Here is a 16963-nt window from a genome sequence, read left to right on the forward strand (position 1 = left end):
CTACAGGCGGTTATGTCCTTTTACTGGACAGAAAAACGTCGTTATCAAAGAAAATTATTTTACAAAGTTTTTAGCTGCTTTCCATTAAGTAAAATTAAACAAGAGGATAGCTGGCGCTGGTGGCAATCCCACATTGATTATTCTTGTTCCTCGACATCATGATGTAGCCTTCCATTCCCCAGCTTGTTCCCCAAGAGTTTTTGACCAGCCAGTAATCCTTCCCTCCATAGGTTCCATATCCAACGACAAGAACACCATGGTCAAGTTTAGTACTGCTACATGTTCTGCAAGTAAAAAAAGATTCACCATTCTTTACATTACCCATAATACACTTTGTTAACCTCCGCCCAAGGGAATGATTGCAGGTTAACCCACCCTCTTCAAACAGTTTTGTATAGCAATAGTTCCTAATTTCTCTTGGGTATTACTCTATAGCCTTTTCCAGTTGTTCAGATAATGGACAGTGGCTCGAAATGGAGGAACGGAGGAAAAAAGAAGCGGTAGAGAGGAGGAAAAGTTTTCCCGCCCTCTCCCTTGCCCCTGCCCTAGTCTCCCCTTGTTTTCAACCTCGGTCTATTGTTCACCCCACTCTCAAGAGAAGTTAAAGATAATGCTAATCCAATCGTTTTTTCTTTCTTTTAAGGGAGGGGATATTGAATGTGAAATGTTGAATAATTCATTCAGTTTGGTGAAGAAGACGATGATGTGAACCTTAAATGGAAACGTGCAGTTCTAGTTTGAGACTAAAATTAGTATAGAATGAGGATAAGAAAAAGGAATCAAAGCTTATTTCATTTGTCCTTCGTTTCACGGTTCTTGCGCTTCAATATTTTCTCTTCTCTTTTTATTTGTCAGGTAGCTTTAATATATACAAGATATGAGAATATGAGATATCCTACAGTGTTATTCCTGATTTTTCTTTGTTCAACTGTAAGAGACCTGAATACGGGTGTTGAATATAATCTAAGACTGGTTTGTAGAGGAAACTTACGGTTCGTTATAAACTCCACTGTGGTAGAGGTGAAATGAGTTGTGACTGGCATCAATAGCAACGGAGATTGGGCCTACTGTGGCACTAGCAATCTGAAGAGCTTCTTCGCTTCCAGTTGTAATGTCCATGTAACCTGTGTAAATACAGTAAGAAAACAGAGAAAAATAATCAATTTACCTTTGGAAAATCCTGTTGTATTAAATACTGTCAAAGACGTTTTATTTCAGTAGTGACATACTACTGAGAATTTCGCTCACAAATTATTCTACTTTGTCAATTCTAGTGTATCCAGCTATTTTTTAAAACGTGTAATTTTCTAACGATAAATTGAAAAGTTAATTCTGATTATCTGAATTCCTCAATTACGAACGTCTTACTGCTTTTCTAAGCGCCCAAACCGTGCCATGAAAAAGTTGAGATTCGACTGCGGAATTCGGACACGCTAACCCAAACTCTCTCATTTCTTAGACCCGGCGGAGGGGGGGGGGGGGGGGGAGGGGGGGGTCTTAGAAAATCTTACCGGTGACTGTAGCTCCCACGTAGGCCCGCTGAAAACGACATTGTACTTCCCTAGCCTCATACGGATAGCTTTCTTCAGTATCAATGCCACCATTGGCTTTGATGTACCTGAAAGCCTTATCCATGAGTCCTCCATTACAGCCACTGTTGCCGTAACTTCCGGAGCAGTCGACAAGGTTCTGTTCACTGAGTGAGACAAGGTTTCCAGTTTTTTTGAAGTGTTGTCCTTCCAGTGATCCTGTTGCACTGAAAGCCCAGCAAGAGCCGCACTGACCTAAAAATAGTTTCGTATTCGTTTTAAGAGCCACGGTTCATAGACTGAACTTTACAGCATTCGATATAGAGAATTTAATGAAACGCATATTTTTACATTCCAAACTGTGACAGCAGAATTGAAACTTATTTGCCTCTACAGAAACATCTCTCCCCCCAGCTCTATTGTCTCTCTCTACCAATCACATTTTATCTTTACTTTAGACCGTTCCATTTTTACTTAGTCGTAGCCCACGATGAGGTTAGTTTGCCTAACCGAAATATTGGGCAAATACAGATTACCCACATAGCTGCTCGATCAACGTTGCCTTTAAAGTTTTATTCTGTATTGTATTGCTGATCCTTATCTACACTGGGACCAAGATCCGCTTCTTTTCGCCGCTGTTTGTCTAAGTGGTGAAAGTGAGTTTACTCACGTTCGACCAGATTAGAAGTGGGCTACAAATGCTATGCGGGAAATTAAAAATAACACTAAACGTGTTCTTGTTCAGCGTAGACATGGTAGAAATACTGTTAGAGAGCAGCATACCTTGATTCTTTACAGGAGTGACGTATCCCTTAGTTCTCCAGTCGACTGTGTCTGGTAGAGTGACTCCACTGGGAGGGAGGAAAGCTGAACCTTTTGTCCCATTAGAGAAATCAGAACGCAGTCCCAGGAAGAAATAGCGATATTCATCCACTGTAAGATCACCAAACTGATTCATGGCCAGAGTGTATGAATGTCCTTCAGAATTGTGCTGTTGAACTTTCTTAGAATATTAAAGATGAACAAACAATTTTACACATTGAATTATAGCCCTTTTCCATAAATGTAGAATACTTAATTACCGAGAAGATTTCCTGTCACTCGTTCCCAAGACCCGAGTCGAGATCTTGCTCTCGGGATGCCATCAAATACGCAGACGAAGAAGGTGTGGAAAATATCGAGGACGTTTTTCGCGCTTCTAATAGAGGACCCCAAATCCCTACCCTGGGTACCAGAGGTTTTTTTCTCGCGTGCGTCTCGCGGGTCATTTCGTCCGCCACAGGCCGACACTTTTTCGGCCGAAGGCCGAAGTTACGAGCGGCGAAGGTCACTTTTAAAGACTTGACCGAAACCGGAAACCACGCATGAAAAGCCTCTGGCACCAGGGTACCAAATCCCCCGTCTTCTAACGAACACTGACGATGAGAAGATATAAGGCTTTATTGTCAAAATTAGAATTCAAATAGAAGCGACTCGAGTTTCGCTTTCCAGTTCAAGGTCCTCTGAAAAATCGCAATTCAAAAGTTCTGTTACCACCCTTGGGTATTGTTCGTGGTTGCTTTAGAAAATTGGGAGAGGCAGCTGTTTGAACATTAGGGTTGGCCCGTTGTACAGAATGCAAAACTGAATTTGACATATTTCTATGTAATATCTTTATTTGCTAAAGGTTGGAAAATGTCCTGAAACTTGTCTTGAACTATTAGAACTATTGGCTCCTTCAGACACTGCATGACCATGAGTTAGAACAATTAACCCTTTCGCTCCCACAGTGAATGCATTATGGAGTCTGCTAAGGGAATTCTAACTTTTTTGAGTCTGTGGACGAAATCCTATGATGTGGTCATTCAAATGAAACCTCTTCAGCAATACTTTCGCATAATACGATGGGCTCCTGATGATACTATTTTGTTTTTCGGCATTTAACAAAATGGAATTTCGACTTTGGCCACTTCGGTAACGCCAATTATGGCTATGCGTGAAGAAAGATGAAGAAGAACAGAATAGCGGTATCGTGTCGGGCCGTCGTCGGAGATTACGCTGGGTGCCGGAGGTTTTTTTCTCGCCTGCGGCGATTGAGTGCGGCGGAGATACTTCGGGGTCGGTCGCAGGCCGACACGTCTTCGACCTTTAAAGCCATGGGCACCCAGGGTAGTCGGTGACCCGATTTGTTTCATTTAGGGGTTAATTCCAATTTTTTGTCAAGCATCTCCTACCCTTCATATGACGAAGGTGGGCAAGAGAACTTGATGGTATGTTGTTCAGTGTTGCGAAAAGGTTAACGTCGAGACTAGTGTGTCACTTTTTAACTTTTCGGGCATGCTTTCTGCGAATGCCCGAACTTCGGAGGCTGATATTCTGCATCTTGAAAAGAAGGCCACGAAGAGTACGACCTGTAAACGGCTTTTTGGCAACATTTAGCTCTTTATATTTAGAGCGTAACTAGAAACGGGCTCGACTAGCTTCAAAGCGCAATTTTCCGCTGAATTCCCGGGGCAAATGGGTTAAGAGTTACGTATTTTCCTTTGAATAGGAATGTCTACTCAGAGATTATTGTAATCACGGTTAAAAATGAACCAGGGATCAGTTTGGTGTAGATTTTTATATCTACCACTTCCGTTATTTCTTGCAAAAAAAAGGATAATTACTTTGAGGTCAATACTTTTGGAAGGTCGTTTTTTTCGTTGGATCGATACTTTCATGATTCTTTTGCTATCACTTGTGAAATTTTATCGCTACTTTCGGAGGGTCGCTACTTTCGAAACCTTATGGTCACAGTAGAGTAGATTCACTTGCTTAGCATACGCCCCTGAGGGGGTACTCGACCAATATATTTTGTTATAGGTAACCTGCTGAGGGTTTGAAACCCTGACCCTGTCCTAAAAATTTCTAAAATATATACCCTGTGTAGGACAAAAATCTCAATGTTATTACCCTGTTTAGGACTAGGGCAAATTGTATACGAAATTGTATACCCTGCTTAGGACAGCGAGGACGAAAACCATAGTTTAGTTCATATGCTTATTTCCTCATATTAAATGAAAGTGGAATGCGACAGGTTTCAGTAGAGTCAGTTTCAGCTTTGTTGTTATGAGGAAAACAACATTTTCACTACGGTTGTGTGGGAATAAACTTAATTTTAGTGCCGCAGCGGTCATGAAGCTCAATATTATACTAACTGCGGGTCCAAGTCCCGGGATAAATACGGTGATTTACTTAACAATGTAGAAAAGTATTGTTGCTGTTGCGAGTCTTTTGTCAAGTAGAAAGAGGTATCTCCTCTAAGCGATAGGAAGCTTGGAAGAATAATTTGTTCTTGAATTTATGCGTAATGATTCTGGAGGAAAAAAATACATTTGCAACTTACTCTCAGATTGTCTCTCCAAATTGCATAGCGCGCTTCCTCTTCGGTGTCTGTGCTGTATTTCTTGTCGTAAAAAGTTTTCCAAGCTTGCCACTGTTGCTTGTATTCACTATTGAGAATATGGCCATCTGCAAAAGCTAGGCACAGTGCAAAAGCGATAAAACCGTTCATTTGTGACGCTGTACAATGTTCGATCTTCTCATGAAGGTCGCGCAACTCGGTGTCTGTCTCAAAAATGGGAACGATACTTTAGTAGCAGCGCAATATATTAACAATGGAGTCACGAGATGAGTGCGCGATTGGCACAGGCCGTCAGGTTGAGTTTCGACAGGAATTCTTACTGCGAATATCCTTGGCACGCGACGCAGGTGTAAAATTAGAATCCCTACTTCCCCTCCCTCCGTCCCGGTAGGGGCATATAAGGGGATTTAATGTGACCAAGTGCCGGGATTTTAAAACTTATCACATCACGGTTTTTGGTCTCGGAGCGGGGAAAGTGTATTTGATACGTACAGCGTAACCGCTGAGCAATCTCCTCGGGACGCTCTCGAGGTGGGAAAAGGAAGGAGAGCTTGCAACTACGTCTTGGGAAATTGAAATCCACCTGCAATTCCCCTGTGGCTCCCCGCCGAATGAGCTGTCAGATTTCCGCCAATCAGCGCGAAGCGGAAACGAGCAAAAAACACTAGCCAAGGCTAATGACGTCATTACTAACGTCATCTCCACCAATCAGCATTTCGCATCGACTTTTTCGATGCAGATACTCAAATTCCAGAGACGTAGTTGCAAGCTCTCCTTGCTTTTCCCGCCCCGGCGCCAGAGCGCCCCGGGGAGCTTGTTCGCAGGCTACGTACTGCAGGCCTTGAGTGGTGATTCAACAACAGCAAACGTTCGTCACCGGGAGTGAGAAACAACTGAATCCGAGGCTACTTCTTCAAGATGGCGTTTGCAACTTAAGTTAATAAGCAATTTCTTGATGCTGACCATTGTTCAGTTTTGAATGCACCTTATAACACGTTCATTATCAGAAGTTAAAGTATTCTGCCGAGTAATTCTTAAAAGTTCATTTTTCAGATACCAATGGCTGTCCAAGTTACGCAGGGGATATATACGGCTGAGTTTGAATTCAGCCAGCTAAGTGCCCATGAATTTTGAAGTTAACTTGCAATGCGTCTGCTGATACCTAATATCGCAGACTGAGTGGTGTTTTGTTTAGTTTTGAAGTTCTGATGCTCCGCTATAGGCAGGGGATACATGGAGCTTTTAACACACTATTTTAGTCTTGGAGCGGGGAATTTGGCAGTGTTTTATCACCGGGTCAATGTTAAATTCCTCAGGGGTCGGGGGGTGGAGCAGGGTTTCGTGAAATATGGATAAGAGCACCCTCAAGAACTCTCAAAAGTGCCAAATAAAACACAAGTTTCGTTCCACTGAATAACTCTTCATGATCTTGGACTGCGAGTTTCGCCCGCCACGGTTTAGTACATGTACAGCGAAAACGATTAATTCCAAGATGTAATTTTGGCAGTCAGTTCAGTTTTGCATAAGGAAAGTATAAGCATGTGTTACGGTTGAAACGATGATGGACAGATAAATATATTTCAATGATATTACGATCCTTTTGCTTGGGGTGAAAATAGTGTCTTTCGCTTTTTCGTTGCCATTGTTTTTTAAATTAAAAGTGAAAATTTTAGCGACGAATAAATGGGAATACTGTTAAACAACAAAATTCAAAGCTGAAGGTGTGGCACGTGTTGCTGGTTTTCAGTGTTACACCATTCAAAATAGATCAAAATAACAATCAAAACCATTCGATAGATAAAGTCCAGAATCTGGGAAATGAAAGGAGGTACATATACAAAGACCCTGGCCAAGATTCAGGTCAGAGGAATATTTTGTATACGAGATATCCGAAGAAATGTTTTACCCAAACTTAAAGAGATTTGTATGGAGACGCCATGCTGGTGCTCACCCTGATGAGCTCCAACATAGCGGACGGAAACCAACAGAAAAATCTGTTACCGAGTTTTGCTACAAGAGCGTGAATTTATTCTTCGAGAAACTCATTAACATTAAAGTAATACTTTTTCTAATACGCAAACTGTTTAGGTAGCAAAATTTCCTGAAATAAGTCATTTTTTAACCTACATGACAGCTCTCTTGGCCGTCATGTAACTGCCGCGTCACGCAAAAGCTTATAAATTCAAGCGTACTCTATCACAAAACCAAGAACCTCCTTTTGAAGCGAAATTTGTATGAAAATTAGTTTTCAGCTGCTCTAATACATCGTGAAAGTAAAATCTCGGTAGGATCGATAGGTTTTTAGTTTGAATTTTAGTGACTTCATGTGAAAACCAACAATTGGAAACAGCCAAAACATAAAACTAATCGACGAAAAACAGTAAACCGGCAATAAAAAGTGACGACAGAGGCAAACAAGAAATGCTCAGCTCCTTCAACCCTTACAAAAGGACCCTTACCCTTACTATTAAAGGTAATGAAACCAAACATTCACGACCCTATTTGCAAATAGAAACAAAATAAAACCAGCAAATTTTTGAGATTATCTTGCTAATCACTTGTAAGGGCCGGAGCCAGTGGAGTCAGAAAATAAATGTAGTTTGACAGTACCACGAGGAATAAATTTAGTGATGGTGCCTTCAGCGCAGGATGTTAAAAGAATTATGCAGTGATTATGTTCGATCCACAGAAAAGCCACAAAAAAAAGGTTCGGTTGATGAACGTATTTCGCTTGTTGGTACAAGATCTTGTGCCTCAAGCAAGAAAATCATTCCTACAATAATGGTACGTGCGTCTTTGAAAAGTTTTATTCACTACGTTATTAACTCATATACTACAGCGGGTTATGTCCTTTCACCGGACAGAAAAACGCCTTCATCAAAGAAAACTATCTTACAAAGCCTCTCTACTTTTCAATTCGCAACATTAAACAAGAGGATAGCTGGCTTCCGTGGCAATTCCACATTGATTATCCTTGTTCCTCGACATCATGATGTAGCCTTTCATTCCCCACGTTGTGTTCCAGGAGTTCTTGACCAACCAATAGTCCTGGCCATAATATATACCGTACCCAACAACAAGAACACCATGGTCCAGTACAGTGCTGTTACATGTTCTGCAAGTAAATAAATAAAAAAGATGCATCATTTTTCACATTACCCATGATACATCTTGTTAACCTCCGCCTAGGGGGATGATTGCAGGTTAACACACTCCCCCCAAACGATTGCGTATAGCAATTATTTCCAATTTCTCTTGGCTATTACTAGCCTGTTCCAGTTGTTCAGATAATGGAAAGTGGCGCGAAATGGAGAGCGGAGGAAAAAAGAAGCGGAAGAGAGGAGGAAAGTGAAAAGGTGTCCTCGCCCTCGCCTCCCGTCGTTTTTTTGAAATTTTTTCCTCGGTCTGTTTTTCACCCACTCACAAGAGAAATTGAAGATAATGTCAATGCCATTCACTACTTTCACATAGACCATAATGCACCTTGTTTACCCCTCAGAATTTTGCATAACCATTGTTTCCAATTTCTCCAGGGTATTACAATCGTCCCAAGAGAAATCGAAAACAATGGTTACACAAAGTGTTGGGGGGGGGGGGGGGGGGGGAGGGGGGTAAACGAGGTGCATTATGGTCTATGCAAAAATGGTGAATTGTTTTTTCTTTCTTATGGGGGAGGAGTATTAAACGTGAAAATGGTGAATAATTCAACTCAGTTTGTTAACGAAGACAATGATGTGAACGTTAGATGGAAACGTATGCTCTTTTAGTTTGAGATTGAAATTAGAAGAAGAGGATAAGAAGAAAGAATCCAAGCGTATTTCATTTGTCCTTCTTGCGCTTCAATATTTTGTCTCCGTCCCTCGCCTTTGTTTTCGTAGCGTAAAAATGTATATATTTGCCATAACCACCATAATTCTTCTTATAAGAGAGAAAAGAGAGCTATTTTCTTACCATAACGAAGTATTTCGGAAAGTATTCGGAGAAGAACCATTGTAACAACCGTCGAGAAATATTCGGAAAATATCCAAAGAACCTCGAAAAGTTAGTGAAACAACTTCTCTAATTACTGCCCTTCAAATATTAAAGCATACAGGGATACTTGGATATATGAAATATCCTTCTGTTATTTATGAATTTGTTTTTTGTTCAACTATAAGAGACCGGAATAAGAGTGTTCAATAAACTTTAAGGCTGGCTTGTAGAAGACACTTACGGTTCGTCATAAACACCACTGTGGTAGAACTGAAACGAGCTGTGGTTAGCATCAATTGCAACAGAGATTGGGCCTACTGTAGCAGTAGCAGTCTGAAGAGCTTCTTCGCTTCCATGCGGGGTAATGTCCATGTATCCTGTTAGAATACAGTAAGAAAACAGAAAAAAAAATTCTCAATTTTTTTGCACAAATCCTACGGTATTAGGTGCTGTCAAAGAGGTTTTACTCTCAATGATCAGATCTAAGAACTTCACCCACATAATACTCAGTTCTGTCAATTCTACCAAGTGAATCCACTAAGTTATTTCAGTTTTACACTGTGTAATCTTCTACTGACAAATCGAAAAGTTCTTCGGATCATCATAACCTTTTATAAAATAACTAAGATAGTACGTGCGCTCTGATTGACCGAGAGGAGTGTTTGCATGAGAATATGTAAACATGGTTGTGGCGTCAAGATGTATTGGTTTTCGCGCGCAAATAACGCAAGAACGAATATGAAAAAGTTTTCGAGTTCAACACTCGACAAGTTTACTTTATTTACCCATTCCTTCGTCGGCTGAAACTTGGAAAATCGTTACAAAGAAGGTGTGTCAATTTTTTTTCGCGTAAGCTGACATTTGAGAGTGAAAAATCCGTATTTTGGAAATCATCTTTTTGCAAAACAAGAACATGCCCAAGACACTAGAGGCGTTGGGAGAATTCTTGACAGTTATGCAAAACCCTCGACTTCATCTCGGGTTTGCGTAACTGTCTCAAATTCTCCCAAAGCCTCTCGTGTTTATATCAGGCTATGCAAACACGGAAAACGTATTCTATTGCTTAATTGTTTCAGCATTATCTGGCTTCCATGGAGGCGTGCGTGGCCGAGCGGTTAACACATCGAACTCTAGATCTGGAGGTCCGGGATTCAAGCCGCGCCTCGCCTGTCACGTTGTTTCCTTAGACAAGGAACTTTACTGCACTTTGTCTCTCTTCACCCAGGTGTATAAATGGGTACCGGGGACATACTGCTGGGGGATAACCCTGCGATGGACTTGCATCCCGTCCAGGGGGTCTAGCAATACTCCTAGGTATGCTTCATGCTAAAGAAACCGGGATAAGCTTCGGCCGTTTGGGCCTTTGGCTCTTGTGCGCCTTTACCTTTACCTGTCTGGCTTCCTCAATTACGAGCGTCTTACTGCTAGTTTTCACACAAGTACCCTCACGAGTGACAGTCATAACAGAAATTATAGGGGTTTGTATAGGGATTTTAGCTATCTTTATTTACGGCATAAAATAGCAAGAAATATACATGATACTATCTTAGTTTTTCTCCTTGTTTTATCCACGCTGTGTTCTTAGCTTATATTAATTTGGCTCCTAGGATTTGGCCCTTTCGGCGCGATTCCAGAGAGCTTTAGTCAGGGGCACCCAACGTCAATTTTCGGAAAATATCTGTTCGGAAGACGATTTGAGATCTACAATTTTCGGAACATTGTTATAAAATTTCTTGCTTGCCTGCCTCTCCTAGGATTTTCGAACATCTAACACCTGATATAATTGCCCTTTTTTAACGGATTTTTATCCTGAAAAGGTCACCCAAAATTTTCGATAGCCTTTTTTCGGGCTGAAATTTTCGAAAAGGTAAGTTTTGATTTCTATAAAAAAAAGCCGGAATTTGAACTAGCTGGTATTTATTAAAGCCCTCTCATGTCGTAGTAAATCTTACCGGTGACTGTAGCTCCCACGTAGGCCCGTCGAAATCGACATGGTCCGTCCCTAGCCTCATACGGATAGCTTTCCTCACTGTCAATGCCACCATTGGCTTTGATGTACCTGAAAGCTTTATCCGGAAGTCCTTCATTACAGCCCTTGTTGCCGTAACTTGTGGAGCAGTCAACAAGGTTCTGTTCGCTGAGTGAGACAAGGTTTCTAGTTTTCTTAAAGTGCTGTCCTTCCAGTGATCCTGTCGCACTGAAAGCCCAGCAAGAGCCACACTGACCTAAAAATAGTTTCGGGTTCGTGATTAAATAGAGTGTAAGGCAACAACTTATTTATTAGCACTAAATACAAATAACAATTTCTACCTTAAAATTTCAAACTATGACAGCAAAATTTAAACTTGTTTCTCTAGCAGTAGTTTTCGGCCGTGTGAAGATATAAATTTTCGCTGTGTAGTTTGGATCAATTCACTGGGAAACTGCCCACCTACCCTCCCCTAAGCTAACATTTACACTAACTTCTCACTTAGGGTAAAATGATGGCTTAGGGGAGTCGGAAGTAGGCAGTTTCCCAAAAACCTAAATTGATCCACTCGGGATATATGTGGGTGACTGACATGCGACCGCATTAGCAAACCAAATAAGAATGCTTCGGAATAGAAAGAAATAATAACAATGAAAAAACACTAAATGGCTCAGTAAACCTTTCTATGACGCAGAAATACCGTGATTTAATTCCGTAGAAGGCGTAATTACCAGTAAACACCGACCTCAAATAAAGACCGTACCCAATAAGAAAAAACACTCGGTACAACTTGGTAATCTACACCATCCTGACAATTACGATTCCATATCAACAAAAAAGCGAGACATTCGACCTTAACACATCCTTCCGTTTTGCATAATAATTGCAAATGATTTATGGTATCTGTTTTCAATGTTATTTAAGACATGTGATTTTAAAATAAATGCCGCCCTTGAAAAAACGTCGCGTCGGAAACAGGGCAGTATATACGGATTTAATAGTACGTACCTTGATCCTTTACAGGAGTGACGTATCCCTCAGTTCTCCAGTCGACTGTGTCTGGTAGAGTGACTCCACTGGGAGGGAGGAAAGTTGAACCTTTTGTCTCATTAGAGAAATCAGAACGCAGTCCCAGGAAGAAATATCGATATTCATCCACGGTAAGATCACCAAACTGATTCATGGCCAAAGTGTATGAATGTCCTTCAGAATTGTGCTGTTGAACTTTCTTAAAATGATAAAGAGGAACAAAATTTTAGACCGGCTTTACGAGTATACCTTCAAAAAGTCCTTTTAATTTCTTTTCCTGGTTGGTTATACAATTCAGGCGAAACAAGTCAACCTTGAGTCTTCGGCGTCGCTCGCTCTGTCGCTGCGCAACCTCATCGAAGCTCCCTTTTTATCGCTCGCTGCGTTTTAGGAACTTACGAAAGGTCAACTTGTAGCAAGTCTATGCTTTAAGTTGTAGTTACTCAGGGACGTAAGTGATAAACGGCCTTTTTCTATAAATGCAGAATTATATCAAGAAGAGTATTATTCTCTTTCACTCCCAACCCCCCAGTAGAGATCTTTCTCTTGGGATGTCATCCACAACATGGACGAAGAAGATACGAAAAGAATTGAGGACGCTTTTCACCCTTCTTTTGCGCCCCACTCCCCCCCAAATCTCTCGTCCTGTAACGAAAACTGGCGAAAACTACATTTTTGAAAGGGTTCATTGTCTTTGACACTTGTGAGTCAAAATTTGAATTAAAAACAGGTGACCTTAGATAGGCTCTAGTTTCTGCATCGAATTGCAGGTCCTACAAATGCAAATTCAAAAGCTCTGTCACAAACCACCCGTTAATGTAAATATTAAGTTCGTTATTGCATTGAAAATTGGGAAAGGCAGCTGTTTAAACATAATAGGCTTTTTACAATCTTTATAAACTTTTTTCCTAAAAGAAATAGGCTCCATTTTAACAGTGTTGTCCGTTGTACTGGAGTTTGCAATTTCTTCTCATTAAAATGCAAAGACTGCCTATTTTTAAGTATCTTATTTACCGAAACGTCTTGAACTATTAGAACAACTGGTTCTATACGGATTGGTCGTTTTGAGCGGCTGCCCTTATGCGGACCTTCTAACTTCTCTCGAAGTACTTCACCCTACGGCAGCCAAAATAATTTACAACTTGCCTGCTGCAAGGAAGTATACCGACATTCGAACTGGAATACTTTAACCTTCTATTATAACCTTCGATAGTGCTACTTTTGCGGTTTGCCAATCGGATAGAGCTGTGCGTGAAGACAGATAAATACTGGAAAAAAAAGGAAAAAGGAAAAAAGGAGTCTACAAAAAAGAAAGAGAACAAAAAAAAGAAAAGAAAAGAACATTAAGAAAGCGTTTAACGTACGTCTTATTTGTTTGTCTGTTCATTTAGAATTACGGCATCTTTTCGTAGAAGTTCCTGTTCGTTTGTTTTGGGGTAAAATTTCAATCAAGCATCCTTTTTCCTTCACATAACGAAGAAAAACGAAAGTCAGTCTTCTTTCAAACGAAAGGGCAAGTTTCAGTGGAGTCAGTTTAAGCATTGCTGTTAAGAGGAATACAGAATTTTTACAAGAGATTTGTGGTATAAATAAAGTTGATTTTATTGCCCGTAGCGGCTATGAAGTTTTATAATTTAGTATATGCCTGTCCAAGTCCCGGGATATCTTCTGTAGATGACCTGATAGAAACGTATTGTTGCTGTTGTCAATCTGTTGCCATGTGGAAAGAAGCATCTTCTCTAAGCGATATGAGGCGTGGAAGAGTAATTTGTTCCTGGATTTATATCTTATAATTCTGGGGGAAAAAGTATGTTTAACTTACCTTCAGATTGTCTCTCCAAATCGCATAGCGCGCTTCTTCCTCAGTGTCTGTGCTGTATTTCTTCTGGTAAAAAGTTTTCCAAGCTTGCCACTGCTGCTCATACTCAGTGTGTAGAATATGGCCATTTGCAAAAGCTAGGCACAGCAGAAAAGCGATAAAACCTTTCATTTGTGACGCCGTACAATGTTTGATCTTCCTCAAGGCCGCGCAAGTCGGTGACTGACTCAAAATTTGGAATGCTGGCAGTGTTATGTATGAACAAAGGATTAGAAGTCACGAGATGAGTGCGTGATTGTACAAGGAAGTGTTGTACAAGGAAGTCTTGTCAGTCAAAATTTGAATTAAGAAACAGGTGACCTTAGATACGCTCTAGTTTCCGTATCGAATTCCAGGTCCTACAAATGCAAATTCAAAAGCTCTGTCACAAACCACCAGTTAATATAAATATTAAGTTCGTTATTGCATTGGAAACATAATAGGCTTTTTACAATCTTTATAAACTTTTTTCCTAAAAGAAATAGGCTCCATTTTAACAGTGTTGTCCGTTGTACTGGAGTTTGCAATTTCTTCTCATTAAAATGCAAATCGAAACGTCTTGAACTATTAGAACAAAAGGAACGGCTGCCCTAATGCGGACCTTCTACATTCTCTCGAAGTACTTCACCCAGGGCAGCCAGAATAATTTACAACTTCCCTAGTGCAAGGAAGTATACCGACATTCGAGTTGGAATACATGTACTATAACCTTCTATCATAAACTTCGATTAATTAAACTACTCCATATAGCGTGTTTTTAGGTGAAGCACCTGCGGCTCTTTCATACTCGACGAATAAACCTTGTACTGCGTACAACTTCAGAAGGAGCAATAACATATTAATCGTCCCTCGTTTTAACCCGCGGTTTCTTAAAACCTCTAGAGGCGCTATTCTTTGGAACCCTGTCTCGACTCGTTTTACAGACCAGTTTATGGTTTTTTTTTTTTTTCGCAAGGTGAAGAAGGCCTCTTATTTTAAGGAACTAGAACCTTAATTTATATTTTTAGTGTTTTTATTGTAGCTGTATTTTGTAAGTAATGTTATCCCTATTTTTAACATAGTTCTATATTCATTTGTAATTATTTTTACACGACTCCACAAGCTTTGAGCTTTAAATCCTATCGTGTTTAAATAAAGGATATGTATGTATGTATGTATGTTGTATGTATGTATGTATGTATGTATGTATGTATGTATGTATGTATGTATGTATGTATGTATGTATGTATGTATGTATGTATGTATGTATGTATGTATGTATGTATGTATGTATGTATGTATGTATGTATGTATGTATGTATGTATGTATGTATGTATGTATGTATGTATGTATGTATGTATGTATGTATGTATGTATGTATGTATGTATGTATGTATGTATGTATGTATGTATGTATGTATGTATGTATGTATGTATGTATGTATGTATGTATGTATGTATGTATGTATGTATGTATGTATGTATGTATGTATGTATGTATGTATGTATGTATGTATGTATGTATGTATGTATGTATGTATGTATGTATGTATGTATGTATGTATGTATGTATGTATGTATGTATGTATGTATGTATGTATGTATGTATGTATGTATGTATGTATGTATGTATGTATGTATGTATGTATGTATGTATGTATGTATGTATGTATGTATGTATGTATGTATGTATGTATGTATGTATGTATGTATGTATGTATGTATGTATGTATGTATGTATGTATGTATGTATGTATGTATGTATGTATGTATGTATGTATGTATGTATGTATGTATGTATGTATGTATGTATGTATGTATGTATGTATGTATGTATGTATGTATGTATGTATGTATGTATGTATGTATGTATGTATGTATGTATGTATGTATGTATGTATGTATGTATGTATGTATGTATGTATGTATGTATGTATGTATGTATGTATGTATGTATGTATGTATGTATGTATGTATGTATGTATGTATGTATGTATGTATGTATGTATGTATGTATGTATGTATGTATGTATGTATGTATGTATGTATGTATGTATGTATGTATGTATGTATGTATGTATGTATGTATGTATGTATGTATGTATGTATGTATGTATGTATGTATGTATGTATGTATGTATGTATGTATGTATGTATGTATGTATGTATGTATGTATGTATGTATGTATGTATGTATGTATGTATGTATGTATGTATGTATGTATGTATGTATGTATGTATGTATGTATGTATGTATGTATGTATGTATGTATGTATGTATGTATGTATGTATGTATGTATGTATGTATGTATGTATGTATGTATGTATGTATGTATGTATGTATGTATGTATGTATGTATGTATGTATGTATGTATGTATGTGTGTATGTATGTATGTACTGCAGACACTGCATGACTTAAGAAACATTTTACAATTTCGCTCTCAAAGTGAATGATGGAGTCTGGGAAGGTTGTTCTAACTGTTGAGTCCGCAGACAAAATCTTTTATGGTGTGACCATTCAAATGAAACCTCAAACTGAAAACTAGGTATACCTATCAATAGAGTGCCAACGAGCAAATCATGCGTATTTTGCATAGGAATGGATTCCTTTTTTCCAACATTTGACAGTTTCTTGGTCCCTGCTTGTTGAAAGGATTATTTCCTTAAAACTGATGTGCTATGCAAGGCGGTATAAACTAGGTTCGGAGAAGAGTCAGTCCTCAGACTACTGTGGCTTTACGAACCTACTACATAAAAGTTTGAAGTGTCATGAGGCATACTTTTTTGAAAGAATAAAACAGCTTGCAGAGGAAGCGATCAGTAATATTTGGGGGGGGGGGGGGGGGAAATATAAAAAGTGATCGTTTCTCATACCACTACAAAATTAGTGTCGGTTCGGTTTCACTTTGTAGATAAATATTTGTGCAGTTTAATCATGTAAACCTCCTCTAAAATTTCCCGAGGCTTTTTGTCGAGTTCCCGATTGAATTTTAGAATAATTCGCTGCGCTGCTTGAAATGTTTTCTAGGACATGCGATGTACTGCACGTCGGTATTTTGTTTTCACTTCGGCCAGGTTTCGAAAAAACTAGCGATGTTTTCTTTTCCTTCGTCGTTCGCTTTAGGCTTGTAATTCTTTTTCATTCTTATTTTTCCATTTGCAGGTTAGATTTTTTCCCCAACATCAGATTTTCCAACAGAAGCGACTATATATTCTTCGTATCAAGCTTTCCTTATCTCCT

At 39.2% G+C, this 16963-nt stretch overlaps 2 protein-coding genes across 2 annotated transcripts; both read right to left on the reverse strand.

Annotated features, from left to right (window-relative positions):
• Nucleotides 1-5138, reverse strand: LOC140927543 (procathepsin L-like). Its single transcript, XM_073377210.1, has 5 exons — nt 4894-5138; nt 2313-2532; nt 1512-1784; nt 992-1124; nt 1-284 (listed from the first exon to the last, which is right to left on the reverse strand). The coding sequence occupies exons 1-5, from the start codon at nt 5059-5061 to the stop codon at nt 95-97; spliced, it is 984 nt and encodes a 327-aa protein (XP_073233311.1). The 5' UTR covers nt 5062-5138; the 3' UTR covers nt 1-94.
• Nucleotides 5139-7696: 2558 nt separating this feature from the next.
• Nucleotides 7697-13941, reverse strand: LOC140927542 (procathepsin L-like). Its single transcript, XM_073377209.1, has 5 exons — nt 13704-13941; nt 11861-12080; nt 10836-11108; nt 9125-9260; nt 7697-8026 (listed from the first exon to the last, which is right to left on the reverse strand). Exons 1-5 carry the CDS (start codon nt 13869-13871, stop codon nt 7837-7839), a joined length of 987 nt encoding a protein of 328 aa, XP_073233310.1. The 5' UTR covers nt 13872-13941; the 3' UTR covers nt 7697-7836.
• Nucleotides 13942-16963: the final 3022 nt, after the last annotated feature.

The sequence above is a fragment of the Porites lutea genome, chromosome 2, assembly GCF_958299795.1.
Source record: "Porites lutea chromosome 2, jaPorLute2.1, whole genome shotgun sequence".
NCBI classification, from domain to species: Eukaryota; Metazoa; Cnidaria; class Anthozoa; order Scleractinia; family Poritidae; genus Porites; species Porites lutea.

Excerpts from the sequence above, each read along its gene's own strand:
- LOC140927543 (XM_073377210.1), bottom strand. The coding sequence starts at position 5,061 with ATGAACGGTTTTATCGCTTTTGCACTGTGCCTAGCTTTTGCAGATGGC. Across the intron at positions 2,533-4,893 it reads TTTGGAGAGACAATCTGAGA|AAAGTTCAACAGCACAATTC; the intron begins GTAAGTTGCAAA and ends TAATATTCTAAG. Across the intron at positions 285-991 it reads AGTGGAGTTTATAACGAACC|AACATGTAGCAGTACTAAAC; the intron begins GTAAGTTTCCTC and ends TTTTACTTGCAG.
- LOC140927542 (XM_073377209.1), bottom strand. The coding sequence starts at position 13,871 with ATGAAAGGTTTTATCGCTTTTCTGCTGTGCCTAGCTTTTGCAAATGGC. Across the intron at positions 9,261-10,835 it reads CGTGGGAGCTACAGTCACCG|GATACATGGACATTACCCCG; the intron begins GTAAGATTTACT and ends GTATTCTAACAG. Across the intron at positions 8,027-9,124 it reads AGTGGTGTTTATGACGAACC|AACATGTAACAGCACTGTAC; the intron begins GTAAGTGTCTTC and ends ATTTACTTGCAG.